The sequence below is a fragment of the Alosa pseudoharengus genome, unplaced genomic scaffold, assembly GCF_046254945.1.
Source record: "Alosa pseudoharengus isolate Yale_2024_CS ecotype anadromous, Long Island Sound unplaced genomic scaffold, YU_APseudo_1.1 YU_APseudo_1.1_scf_12, whole genome shotgun sequence".
NCBI lineage: Eukaryota > Metazoa > Chordata > Actinopteri > Clupeiformes > Clupeidae > Alosa > Alosa pseudoharengus.
Genome location: NW_027468587.1, coordinates 6,592,667 through 6,607,648, shown reverse-complemented (window position 1 = coordinate 6,607,648; position 14,982 = coordinate 6,592,667). Strand labels below are relative to the sequence as shown.

At 41.1% G+C, this 14,982-nt stretch overlaps 1 protein-coding gene across 1 annotated transcript; it reads right to left on the bottom strand.

Moving 5' to 3' along the window:
• Positions 1-6,261: 6,261 nt before the first annotated feature.
• tomm40 (translocase of outer mitochondrial membrane 40 homolog (yeast)) lies at positions 6,262-14,662 on the bottom strand. The gene is made up of 10 exons (XM_076279924.1): positions 14,624-14,662; positions 13,588-13,805; positions 13,396-13,463; positions 13,181-13,273; positions 12,533-12,634; positions 11,418-11,523; positions 8,889-9,011; positions 8,438-8,514; positions 8,082-8,184; positions 6,262-7,962 (listed from the first exon to the last, which is right to left on the bottom strand). The coding sequence occupies exons 2-10, from the start codon at positions 13,802-13,804 to the stop codon at positions 7,823-7,825; spliced, it is 1,029 nt and encodes a 342-aa protein (XP_076136039.1). The 5' UTR covers position 13,805; positions 14,624-14,662; the 3' UTR covers positions 6,262-7,822.
• Between the last annotated feature and the right edge of the window lie 320 nt (positions 14,663-14,982).

Sequence of the window (14,982 nt, the reverse complement as noted above, 5' to 3'; positions counted from 1 at the left end):
GCAAAGCTTGGAGTTATTTCAGATGGGCTACAACAAGGTAGGCAAAATTATGGTGCTTAAAACCTTACACAACGGTAAATTGGAACAAAACTAAAAGTAACTTTAGCCTTTATAGGGCTGTAGCCTATAAAGTTGTCCAGATTAATAGGTCGTAATTAGGCGTTGTTGTAAAGATATTGCATCTAGATGTTGTACTATATAGGCTACTAAATAGTTAGGTCACCAATGCACGAACAAAACCGGGAAATGGACAAATATTATCAAGGCTTTGAATGTTTCCGTCTGTGCCAGGGGTGTCTGTAGATTGGTGTGCAACGCATTCATTCATGCAGGCCTGTGGTCATGCATGCGCCCTTAAAATAGCATCTGCATTTTCGCCACAGACTTTAGACCAGGGAGTTCCTGGTCTGTGGCGGAATTGTTTTCTGAAACTGCAAAATATCAACAGTGAACGTTTGCGCCGGAACACGCCCCGTCTTTTCGCTGAACCGCCCCCGTGGGCGCAATCGAATTCCCTAATTTACAGGCATGTACCTGTGGAGGGAAAATTCCAATATGCGCTGACTGCAAAATAGGAAAGACAAACGCGCGAGTATACAAAGTCAATTGCGCCGGGACGGAAGATAGAGCCCAAAGACTACTTTTTCTGTTATGTCTGAGTAGCAATACGTCTGTATTAGGGCTGTCAAAATAACTGATTAATTTCGATTAATTAATTTGAGAAAAAATAACTGATTAAAAAAAATAACTCAGATTAATCGATTCTGTGACCTTTGACCCCGAGCCGTTGTAGTCAGTAACCATTAGACTGTAAGATGAAGGAGAGAGAAGAAAATGTGCTGCCTAGATCATTGATTGGAACATTTAATTTTCAAAAACAGCTTGATGGTATTGGTAAAAATAAAGTGTTGATTAAAATAAAGTCCTCTGCAATGTATGTGATAAAAAACCTTCTTCCCGAAGCACTTTTGAATTTATTTCTTCAGCATATTAGGTCATATTAATGCTGATTATTCAATGATTGATTTGAATTTAAAAATGTAAAATACTTTCACAGCAAAAATCATATATGCGATTAATTTAGATTAATTAATCACAGAGTATGTAATTAATTAGATTAATTTTTTTAATCGATTGACAGCCCTAGTCTGTATACATTGCAGTCAATTTCTTTACATTGATAGCAATAAATTTAGGGTTAAAATGAATTGCCATGTGGCCCTTCTTGGTTTTAAACAAAGACACCATCCCCTCCCCCAATGGAATGCTAATGTGCTGGTTCAAGGCCTATCAGTTACACAGGACAAAGGATATTACCTTGATATAATGTATCCATGTGTCATGAAATGTAAATGTATTCATGTTTGGTATCATTCTGATAGTCTCAGTACAAGGATTGTAATGATTTCATTGTGAGAATGTTTGGAACATTCTATAAGTGATATTTCTGATATATATATATATATATATGATGTCTCTCCTCATGCTATTCTGATAAGAATGAATAGGTGTGAAGTGGGTGTGAGTAGGTGTGTCTGAGGCCAGCTGGAGAGCCAACCAAGTGGGCTTGTTTTTGGCGCCATTTTCTTCTTTGTTTAAAGCATTTAAAAGTAACTAAATTGCAATGTTTGTCAGATTTTGGATTTTTAGACTTGGACTTATAAGATGTAGAACGGAAGAGAGAAGTTAGCTACAGGCCAACCTAGGCCTTCCAGGCCTGGGCTAGGCCTACATAGACCATAGACCATTTTTTGTACCCTCTCGGCTTGTAACAGAATAAACTTGATTCCTGAGTTTTTCCTGAAGTTTGCCAGTCTAAGATTAATATTAAGTAATTAGTCACCACAATTACTTTCATGGAGGTTCCACCGAGATGATATACTTTTGTCACTGATTCTAAGATGCCGCAGTTTTTTTTCTTTTTCTTATCACTCTGGTGACAGCTCCCAGGTAAGGATGCTTTTTATCTGCATTTCTTCTTTGGTGATGAACGAAGGTGGATCTGTAAATCCGGGCGGTTCCTGCTAACCACAGTTTGGAACGGGCGTTAAGATATCGGAAAAGGCATTCTGAGTGAGTAGACATTTGTGGCAAAACCGTAATTTAATAGTGGACACAAATTTGTGCTTCCCCGATTTTGGCAACATTTTGGCAAAACCGTAACTTAATAGTGGACACAAATTTGTGCTTCCCCGATTTTGGCAAAACGTTGCACAAGACGAATTAATCCATATTTTGTAAATGGCCCTATGTGTTGGATGACATTGGCTTCTATGAAGCCCAATCCAGATAAGGAGCCTCTCTAGTGGGTCTAGAGAGTAAATAGGTTAAGCGAGTTTGTTCAACAGCTCAGTATTAAACACGGTGGTTAGTGTGCGACCTATTTTTCGCGGTATTAGGGTACTTTGGCCAGTTCCCAAGAAGCTACGTAGCTTATGCCCCTTTTTGTTTACAGAACATTTCATTCCTTCATTACCAAAACAGAATATTAGACAGAACTTGGCGCTGCTGTTTTTGTTTTTATCACCAAGAGCGCATGAGCGGCTAGAATCCAAAGTGTTAAGCTAACACTAGTCTTGTTTTGTTTTTGAGTAGATGTGTTGTTTTGTTTTACATCTACACTCAAGTATCAATAGACTGATAGATGATGAATCCAGGATTTATGTTGTAATCTTTTTCAAGTGTGCAAACAGCATAAGCTCAAACAGCATAAGCTCAAGAGAGCATGGTTAGGCCTCTTTTAAGTACGCCTGAGCTAACTAGCTGCCGCTAGGGGCGTCTAGATGTCTTTGTCTTTGAGCTAACATGAGTAGCCTACATAATGAAAAGGCTTGACTAAACTTCTTTTGTTTTTTTAAGCAGGAACATCTTCCTGCAGCCCGTTTAAGTTGTCCTCCAGCTCCATGGAGCTGTGTGTGTCTTTGTGTGTCTTTGTGTGTCCAGTATGAATGAATGCGCGTGTGGGCCGGCCCTGTGTGTGTGAAATTTGTTTATTTCTTTATATGTGTTTGTTTCCATTTTTGTTTCAAGTCCTTCTGTTTTGAAATGTATGGGTGAGGAATTGTTGCAAGCTTATAATCTTATCAGGATCAAGGACTTCAATACCTTTATTTTATGTATCAAGTAGTTTTTTTTTTCTTTTCCTGTAACTTTTATTTCCCAGCTGAAATGGATTGACGTTTTAGGCCTACTTGATGAGATACAATTTATTTTAAGTCTGATCTACTGATTCCTGTTTTATCTTCAGAAACAACATTTATTTTGTCAGGATTCTTTTAATCTTCAATTTTTATTTTATGCTTTTCTTGCCTTTAAGTTTCACCCAACTATGAAACAGGATTATCTGAACTGTTGAATGTTGAAATGTTGTCTTTGTTTTCTTGGGTCAAAAGTTTTCACACCTTTTGCTATCTTATCTCACTGCCTTTGTTTTTTAGCATCACTGTATTCTATAACCAACCCCCCAGCTTCTCCCCCATGGACACAAAGGAGCTTCACTGGGGAGATATGAACCTATGAGGAGGGTTAATGGGAGACAATTGGCATTGTTGATTTCAACCATTTTCTTTCTTTCATTTGAGGGACACCTTTTGGGGTGTAACATGTTAAGACATATTTTTATTTTTGCTTGAATGCCAATGGGAAATGTTTGCTACATGTTTACGCCTTGTTTGATGTGGGCAAATGTTCAATTGAATGGATTCATACCCACAACTTGAGTTTCTTTATGTTTGAAATTACTTTTATTTGGTTATAGTTAAGAAACTATAAAAAGGGGGAGATAGACGGTATTGACTTGAAATACCACACTGAGACCAGATATGGTCCTCCTGTCAATAACAACAAGACAGGTGGTCATTCTGGAGCTCCCAGTACCCTGGGAGCAGTGTTTCCGCTTGAAAAAATTGGTGCCGGTTAAAGTGGCCGGCAAAGGTTTAGTTTTCCGGACATTTTGATGATATGCCGGTAAAATATCCTATTATCGCTTCTTAATTAGTCAAGTTGAGGAGAACTGGAGACAGGCTATGGCTATGTAGCTTAAAGAATGACATAACCAGGCCGTATAGAATGCAACATGTGCATTAGCATAACTTAAACATGCTTGACTAGTGTCAACTTAAACATCTAGCCAGTCTCTATGCTGTTTTCATGGACAGCAAAAATCCGCTTTGTTCGTTGTTTTAAATACATTGTTTGTTGCTGATACCCAGTGGTTCAACAGTTTCACTTGCACAGATGCGCACACACATTGAATGTGTTCACACCACTACTCTCTAATGCTATGCCTCTTTATTTGATAACACTAAATTAAGAAATATTTTCTATTCTGGAAAATGTTTAGTTTCTTTTTCTTTCGGTCCGCGGTTCCATGATACCATTCAATTGTGCCGCAAATTATCCATGGACCAGCAATCTCCTCGTCGAGGAGGCCCTAACACTGCAGATCATAGACAGAGAAAGCATGCTCTGGGAACAGAACACAGTTGCATGTCCAGTGTAACCATGGGTCTGTCTAAGCGGAAAATGACAAGTGTCTTGGTGCGGCCGCACCCCCACTTCCAACGTCACTGATTCCGACTGATACCCCCAAAATTTCGGCTTTGGCTTTTTCTCTGGTGGTGGTGGAGCTGGCCAGCTGATCTGAGACTTCAGGCGTTAACGATTTACAATCTTCCATCGCATCTGGCCTCTGGAAAAAGCTTTTAAGGCTAGTCTGCCTGGGCCTGGCCATGTTTGAACAGTCTCACTCATTCGTTCGTTGTTTATAACAGACATTTTAAGCGTGCTCTTTATGCAGCATGCTTGTTGTTTAATAACTTTGAAACAGTAGAGCCTGTTCCTTTAAAACATAGCCAAAGCACAAAGTATTCTTGCCTTAGTATAGGCCTACATTTTAGGCTTATTCTCAAGTTGTCACAAAAACAAGTAGCCTACGCTAAATTTGTTACAGGGTGGTGGCCATACAGAAACAGATAATGTGCTATTAATATAGGTTGTGTTTACACAAACAGACAAAGGTACCAATCAAGTTCAAGACATAGCTTCTGGTTTCTTTTCGCTTTAAATACAGAGTAGCTGCACACTCTGATCTCTAGGCTCAGCACCAAAACAACAACAACAACACGTTACATTTATATAGCACTTTTCTCAACACTCAAAGCGCTTCACATGGAAAGGGGTACCTCACTAACACCACCAATTTGTAGCACCCACCTGGGTGGGAATGAGCCAATTACAGTGGGGGGATGATTAGGGGTCCCAGATTGAATGAGCCAGGTTGGAAATTTAGCCAGGACACCAGGGAATCCCCTACTCTTTGCAATAAGTGCCATGGGAGTCAGGACCTCGGTTTAACGTCTCATCCGAAGGACGGACATTAATAAATATATCGAGATCAGAGTGTGCTATATTTGGGTGTGCATTCCTCCTCCACAGCATTAGCATTATTACAACACATCTGGAAAACCGGAAAACAGACAACAGAAAAATCTTGCATCTGATATTGTAACCACACACTGACCTTGCGGAAAGCTGCAGTTGATGGATAAATGTCATAAGTCATAGTGGAATGTGAGACGTGACAGCACACACAATGCACCCCACTGCAGTCTGAGTCAAGATTACATTAAATCATGTAAAGTAGCCTACACAGCAATTCTAAACCCATTAAAAAAATAGTAATAACAATAATAATGTATATTATGTATTATAATATATGACTTTATTCATATTCATATGCTTTCTATTTATTTTTCAGTTGATTTAACCTAGTGTCCCATTCGCTGCATGATGCATTTATCTTTGACTGTGGTACTCCCTTCTAATTTTCCCAACTATTTAAAAAGTATTTCATCAATGGGCTTAATGTTGCTCAATTTTTTCATCCTAGATACTTATTAGTCATAATGTACCCTGCCTAGTCAGGAACGTGGCTTTGTGATTCCTTCAGTACCACCAGAGCCCGTTTACTATTAGACATTCTCTGGTACCACGGATAGAGCCGGAGATCCCCCTTGTGGTTAGAATCTGCTTCTTTGTAGTTCTGCTATATTGTACATAAGTAGCACCACCTGCTGTCTATGCTGAGTATCATATCATCCTACATGGCCACTTCCAGTGGACTTCTCATGTACAGTAGACAAAGGCTCATTCCATACTTTACCTCGTGTGAAATCGTAACGCTGATATTTTATAACACGCACATTTCTTATTATTTGATCATTTTCAATTAGAAAACAAGTACCAAGTTTGAACATCCTCTTAAAAGCACAAAACTGTTTATTGTTTTCTTTTGCTGAACAAAGAACTGCCTTTGCTTTACTGTATTGTCATCACAGTAACACAAAATGCTTTAACTGAGAATACTCACACGCACGCTCACAAACGGTTAATGACAATGGTCAAATTTTCCCTTGACCAGCCTTTTTATATAAAAAAGGAAGTTGCTTCAATATCACCAATGAACATGCCAATCACACCCCCTCAAAGCTCTATTTCAAATGTGATCTCATTCAACTGCACATGGGTTTATCATATCATACTCAGTAGTAAAAAAAAACAAAACAAAAAAACATTAATGATAGCATGGTTTTTCAACGGTCCATTCTTAACAGAAAACCCCTGTGTAATCATGCATCTCAACAACTGTGTTGAGGCCCCAATTATTTCACCCGCCTACAACAATCCACAGAATGTCATTTTAATCCTGTTTGTGTGTGTGTGTGTGCGCACGTGTTTGTATGTGTAAACTGTTGGGCGACTGGATCTCATTCTGTATTAAAAGGACGGCTTCAAAACAAACACACACACACACACGCACACAAAACAAAAACAAATGTACATCTGGTCGAGAGACTGCCAGCATAAAAGTCCTGGCCTCAGGAGCCCCCAGAGAGACGCGGGCCTCCTGCAGGCATGAGGAGAGGGGAGCGGGTGGGACTGGTTCTCCTTTTGTGTTTTTGCTGATCACATCGCAGCTGAGTCAACCATGTATTAGACGTTTTCCCGGCCTTTTTCCAGAGGCACAGGGACAGGGTGTGTCACCACTCTACACTGGCTCATGAAAGCTCCACATCAGGGTAGAGTGCACAATCTGGTCAAATATTTAAAAGATCTAATTTGGGCAGTAATCTGCACAACAAATTGCAGAATTATTTCTCCTTGTAAATGTTTGGACAGCAACAGTTTTCAATTTCCTCCTTTCAAAGAATGTTTGTGCGGTCAAACACCAGGGAACAATAACAAATCAGATCGATTTTAGTTAGCGGTTTGCAGACAGGCAAAATGAAGTATCAATTTGCAAAAGACTATGGACTGAGCCAGGGATGGACCTCAATGCACCACAGCATGGACAGTGCCACACACACACAAAACCTTCAACAATTTCATAGAATACATGTCACATTTCAGACAATGACATTTCTTTTTCATTGTGATGTGTTGATTTTCTATACATTCTACTCTTATAAATACTATGTCTAACCTCTTGAAGTTGTTCCTCGTCAACATCAGAATTTTACTTGAACTTCACTTCTGAGTCTGTGAGCTTGGTTTACATGTGTCTAGATTCTAGTTTTCACATTAACAGGTTCTCAGCGCAGCTGATACTTGAATGGAGTGAAATACTGTGTTGCTGAGAATGTGTGTGTGTGTGTGTGTGTGTGTGTGTGTGTGCACATCCATGGCCACTGTCTCATCCATGTCCCTGCGCCTCTCGGCTCCAGCTCGGGCTTGGCTATGGAGCGTGGGGCCTGCAGGGCGACGCGTGGTGGAGGTGGTGGGGTGGTGTCGGTTGGAAGGTGGAGGTTGCCCTGAGCTGGCTTTAACCGATGGTGACCCCGAAACCACACTGGAACTTGTTCTTTCGGTGGTTCAGGAAGGCGCCCAGGGCGAGGGAGAGTGGGAGAGGGATTAGCTTTTTCTCCAGAGTGGCCCCCACAATCCAGTTACTGTCCAGCGAACCTATCAGGAGAGGGGAATGAGGGGGAAGAAGAAATAGTACCAAGCCAGTGAGAGGTCAGCATAGTCCACATAATCAATGTTTGATGCAAGTAAGTAGCAAATGGGAGGAGGATGTGTACCTTTGAAGAGCAAGTTAGCTTTGGGAATATCCAGCTGATAACCAAAGGACACACTTGTGTCTTGCGTCCGTGTGCTGGCTTCAAACTCCACACCGACTTGTAACTGTAATTCATGCCAGTCACAGAGAGAGCAGGGTAAACAGAGAGACACGGCGGCTCAAACAACGCAGAAATAGGCAGACATACTAAATGTTCACAGTGACATTGGTGAGGATGCAAGCACATGAACGAGACACACACACACACAAAAAAGATCATCATACTAGGTTAGCGTTATTCAGATAAATCCACACGCCACTGATGTTAGAAAAGTCTTCGTATTACAGCAGGAACGTGAAAGAGGAGATGGAACGTACCTGGTCATTGGGTTTGTGATAGTAAGATGCATGTGCTCCGGCACCTCCCAATGTCAGTGTGGCAATGTAATTACTTCCTGTGTGAGGTAAACATCACAGGTTACATTGACTACTTGGATTGAAACTCACATACTGCTGGTGTGGTGTGTATTATAATGTAATGTTGTATGAGTGATATGTTAATATATAATATAGTGCATTATAGTTGGAAATAAGGTGGAAACAGCATTAAGAAGGGACAACATCATGAATTCATGACAATTCATGACAACAACATCATGAATTGAGTCCAAACACAGGGCAAGACTAGGCTCTCCCTCAACCCCAAACCATTGGTTTAAAATGTCCTACTAATCTAAGTAGCAGAGGCAGTGAGTGATGCAAAGGATTTCTTCAGGAAAAGTTTCCCATGACTGCCCATCAGTGTGGTACGAGGCCTGCGCGTGCTTACCGGTGTAGCGGCCCACGAGTGACGTGACCGTGCCCTCCTCTCCAGGTCTCCGGTGGTAAACCAGCTCACCGCCGAGCACCAGAGCAGGGCTGAGCGACTGGAGGTAGTGTGCTACCACAATGCCTGGCAAGAGTCATGGAAAACCACAATCAATTAGAAGTTCATAAAACTACACCTTAATAGGAATTGACCGATCCCAAGCCCCACCTCCCATTGTCAGTCCCATAGTTACTGTTGCTAAGTCGGACAAGTTTGCAGGAAAGTGTGCGAGAACGCGTGTTCAACATGGGGACGCAGCACCCCCATTTAGCCGAGTGCAACAGTGTATGCTGGATTTCTGGGCGTCAAGAAATATCGATATATTCAAAAAACAGAGGCTAGAAAGGCCTTCAGTATGCGGAAGGACACATTCACAATGTCCACTGTTATCAACGAGGTGGAACACCACAAATTGAAACCAATCCGGTGTTACGGATCTTAATGGGATGCATGTTAACTGGGGATAAGCACGTTATCACGAGCAGGTAGTTTACCTTATTTGCTACAGATGTGACTCTGATTCAATAAACAGGTCTGTGCAAACATATGGTGTTGACGTGTCCATAACAAAATCTAACCATATTTCGAGGATTAATTGAAGACGGGACCAAGTGCTGCAGATCCAAAGTTCCCACGCATCTTGGGAGAGTGGCTAGCCTATAAGCAGCTCATGTTGGGGAGATGGATATAGCTTCAGTTCGGTAGGCCGATAGCCTACTTATTATTTTGAATGGCTGCTTTAGAAGGAAGAGTTCAAATAAACATGATACAAGTGTATTGAAAAGAAACCACTATCTATCCGAGTTTAAACCCCACGCACGACATATCTGCATGGCAGGCAGACGCTAGCAGACGTGATTTGTCTTGCACTAGACTTCATCAGTGCCCGCTTAGGCTGTACTTAATTTAAATGTGGGCAATGTAGTAGGCCTAATATTGGCGATTTCGAGACTGCATAGCCTATACAGCCAGGCATAGTTTTGAATCGGCACATGATTTGATCTTTAGAAGACATTGGCTATCTCGTTCAGCCATCAAATGCATCGCAGTAGGCTATTAGCCTATTGCGTTTGTTGAAAAAATAATCTTTAGCTTATTTCTGTGAACATGTATTTTCTTCTATGGCAAGTTAGCCTGTGCCTAAAAGCTGAAAGTAGCCTATTCTTGTGTGTAAGGCGATACGTGATTGAAGGTGTAGCCTATTTGCACATCTTCCAATCGTATGAGTGTGCGAGTTCAGTTCCTGCAAGGTAGGTAGGCTATACTTTTTTGCGTAGGCTTATGTTGCCGTTTCAACAGTGGAAAACAGGTTTAGTTATGTTTTTGTGTGTAGTTATGAACACAAATAAAGGGAACATTTTCGTACACACTCAGATTTCTTTACTGAAAAGTAGCAGCCTATCCAAGTTGTGCAAAGTTAGGCCTATGTGTGTTAACTTTTCACACGGTCAGGATATCGGATGTCACTTCTACAAGTACCCCAGGCATATATTTGAACCTTTTTGAGCTCTTTAGTTATTTAGTTACTTAGGCTACTCGCAAAAGAAGCATTATAGCATTCGCATAACCGGCGTATTGTCAAACAGAATGGACACTAGAAAATTCAAAATTGACCGAGGTTGACCGAGGTCCTCCGAAGTCCTCATTGTGACATAGTAAAAGGGGGCGGGGCTTGGGATCGGTCAATTACACCCAATGGCAATGTCATTCAAAAATCTTGATATAAAAAACAATCGGCTGTAATAACGGCACATTGACATCCAAACACATGATTCAATAACTTTGAAATAATCAATATACAGAATACTGCTGGAATAATCTGATAGTTTGAAGTCTTGGCCGACAGAGAAAGGACATGCCAAAAGCTCCACAAACTTTTTAAATACAATGTCTCCCCATGGTTTTAATGAGGAATCTGACATAAAATCATTCCTATAGTATATATTGCATATTTTGGTAAGAAACTGTCTGTATTTGTACTTACTATATTGTAGCAGGTTTTATGATTGTGGGGGAAACGTACTTTCATTGTTTGGGTAGGCTTGTATATATGGAACTGTTTATCCACTAATTGTGTTTTTTTTTTCTTTCTTTTCTGGTGACAGCAATGCCATGTACTTCTTTGGGAATATTGACTTTTGAAAGCCCTTTTGAGATGTATAGGTGCGAGAAATACCTGTATGAAAGTGTTCACTTATATTGAGTGATTAGTGGGGCTCTTAGACCCAATCATAGCCTACCAGTTGACATCACATGGTAGGTTAGCTGATTGTAAGGCCTACATATATCCCTTCATGAAATGTGTCCACCATTTGCCTGAAGAAGACCCAGCAGGGTCGAAACATTGCTTTTTGTATATTAAATATATGGGAGTCAAAAGCAGGGTTGCGGACATTATATCTTTTCAAAAGCTCCACAAACGCCACGGTGATGACATTTATGGGGAGGAGAGTGAGTATGAGGCAGGGTGTGCGAGGGCGGGTTCAATACCAGATCCGACAAGGACATCCGGGTTGCCCAGGGTTACGGACGCTGTGAAGTCATCGCCGCGGTACTCTGCGTCACACTGCCAGTTCACAAACTTGTGCTGCTGTGTCTAAAGGGGGAAAGGAACACCGGACAATGTACATGTGCATGACTTCACATCACATGCCGCAGATTACCTGACAAGTGATTTGCTCTGAGGATTTGGGATTAAGCAGGAGAAGAAAAAAATCCAAGCCACCACAACCAGGACGAGGTTGTTTCCAGTATGCCAATGTTGGTTTCCACTATACTTTTGGAAATACGAGGTCATGTCATGGATGGACTGAACATGAGAGCCAACATAGACTACATAAGGACAGGCCAGGTTAGAGCAAATATTTATAATTCATTTTATAATTAAGTCTTCATCAAGGTGATGCAGTGCGCATATACAATTACTACAACCAGCCAATAAACAAAACAAACAGCAAATCATCCTTTTTTGCATGACTGTCAACATTAGCGCTGAGTCTGGAGGTGTTATACACCTTACATTTGTCATTTGCAGATTGGTGACATAAAGAGGAAGTAACGGTGATGAATGCAGGTTCAATAGTCTGCGTGTTGTGGTGATCGGGAAATCTGATTTGACTGAATGTCAGATTTATCAAAAGTGTATAGAGGGTGTAGGTTTTATTATAACTCCGGTGGAAAAAATGTGAAATTTTACATACAGTCTTAAAACAAATTATACAAAAAGATTGACACATTTGGCCTAATATATAAGCACAAGACTGTGTGATTTTATGCATTCACTGGCTTAGAGCCAGATGTGTCTTTAGCAGGCAACATTAAACCTCATATTCAAAACCTGAATCAGCGAGGACAACTGTAGGGACCCTCTCCACACTACCACTAAAGTATAAGGCTATTTTGAACCGTGACCGCGTTGAAGCGTTATTTTCCATGTCTGCTGCTACTGGCTATAAGCCATTTAGTTTCTAATGCGAACAACAGCCTTCTCAACACTCCTCCGATTAACGTAATTTTGCTCCCAAACGAAAGTTTGAATTTGTTATCATCCATAGGTTGCTCTTACGCCAAAACATTCCCTTGTCCATGTTGGTAACTGCACATACCTGCATGGCCACTTTGGAGCGCACTCGTTCAGTCAGCTGGTGGATAACTTGAGCATTGAGGCTACCGGTGTTGTCCATGTCCCCCACCATAACTGGGAAAGACTGCAAGACAAAAAGTATGCACACACACACACACACACACACACACACACGCACACACTTTAGAATCTTTCTCCAACATACTGAAAAAATGATTATGCTTCCCAGCATATGATATACCATTCACAAAGTAGCATGCTACAACTCCAACTCTGAATACAATCCCTAGAGTTCAAGTCAAGAAGCAGCAGATGATACCAATGTTTTCAGGTACTTTTGCGACTGGCCTCTGGGCAACTGTATTCACGCTGCACATGCCCAAGACAACACACCTGAGCTTACATTGTTTTCCCAGTGGACTGGATCTAATTCAACTTTAGGTGAGCAATTCATCAGTATTTCAATATGATAAAAATAATAGAACCTTCAGTTAAGTCTCCTACATAATCTATTCATATGATGGGCAAAATTAATCTTATTTTCTAACAACTAAAACTTTGAATATATCCATATTGTGTTGGGTAAACACAATACAAGTAAACTTAGAAATGTATGCACTACATAGCAGTTTGTTACAAAGTTAATCAACATAAACAAGAAATGCCTTACCTCCGCAGGGCCAGTCTGTTTGCTGCCTACATAGGTGGAGCCAAACCGATAGCCTGAATCCCCCACAGTGCTCAGATTAATTGTGTGACTAACCTGTGAGGTGCATGAAATACAAGAGCTAAACTCAACTGCAGATTATTGTTCTTTTTTTTTAACTAGATTAAAAATGATAACATCCAAGGTGGAAAAAAAGTGTGTGTATGCTTCAAAGTGACCTGGAAGTGGTTGCTCAGGCCTTTGTTGACGACCAGTCGCACACCTTCCATCTGAAGAGGGAAGACCTCTGAAACGAGATGTGTTCCAAAAATGAAACAGCTTGAACAATCTCATGAATCACATAGTGAACCTACTAACTTCCTACTACAGAACTGTTCAACATCAGACCCACGTATGCCCCCCAGCCTTACCTTTGCATTTTCGGTGGCACTCCTCAAAGGTGCCTGGATTGGGAAGGGGACTCTCTGCCTCGCCTTCCTGGGCCGCAGTGCCAGGGGTTGGGGGAACTGGTGACACTGGGGGCATGGTGAAACCCGGAGGCACATTTACCAAGCCAGAGCCCCCCTGAGCACCACCACCTGCAGGAGGCGGTGGGTTTGGGGAACTGGCAGCCAATACACTGCCCATACTAAAGGCAAACGGGTAGAGAGGGGGAAAATAAATACATCAAGAAAGACACTTATTAAATTGCAACCCAATATTGCTTACTAAAAAGGCAAAGTGTATGAAACTAGGGGAAATGCGCTAACGTTACATAACTAAAACAGCCCTCATTTCTCACATCTATTTAAGTTACCAGCGCTAACCTTTAACGTCTTGGTGATCACACAAGGTGTTGAATGAAACAGGAACGAACTGTTATTATACAGTGAGACCTTAGCTGCATCTCCTTTAAGCTTCAAGCTGTATTTCAGCTGTCATGCGAGTCAACAGTTATCTAACGTTTCTTAATTAACTAGCCGGCTGGGTATAACTTACTCAGCTAACATTAACGTTAATCCAACACGTATGTAACTGTAAACAGTTAGCTGACCATTTTATGAACCCCTAGTTAAAAGATAAAACATTGCAAAGGGGATTAGCTAACAGGGACTGGTTTCCTTAAACGTTACTGTCGATTCCCCCAACAAACCAAGCAGGTCCTGTAACGGACGCTTAAGATTTATACGCAGCTAATGTTAGCTGGCCATGGCAAGGTAGTTTGTGAAGGTTGCTCTTCTGCTAACTAGCAAACGCTAGCTAATTCATTAGCTTCTAGCTATTAGCTGCTAGTTAGCTAGCGAGTGGACAGGTATTTTGAGAAATCAAGCTTAAAATGTGGGGATTTGTTTTCAAGTCTGCTTACATTCCTACACATTATACTAACTAATGTACACGTCTCTAAAATAAATATTTTGTGAAAAAACATTTAATATAACTACAAAATGAACCTCGTGTGGTACTCACGTTGTGCAATGCAGTCCAGATAAGGCTACAAGGGACACCGGTGGGTTGAAAGATTCAACCTATGGCGTTGTCACATCAGCCCGCCTATTTTCGCATCTTGGTTGCTCATTGGGTATTAGAAAATCATACTGCACCATCATTGGCCTAAATATGACGTTTCCTCACCAGTGACAACTGCACTAAGTGGATTCAACCACACCTCCGAACTTCAAGGGTATTTCTATTTCACCTGGGCTAGGACCATTTGAGGTATGTCAAAGCCCTTTGATGCAGTATTGTCAAAGACTGAAGAATAGAGCTAAATGATCACTCACACCAGAATAAAACTAATCAAGGTTTACCAACTGGCAGTGCTTCAT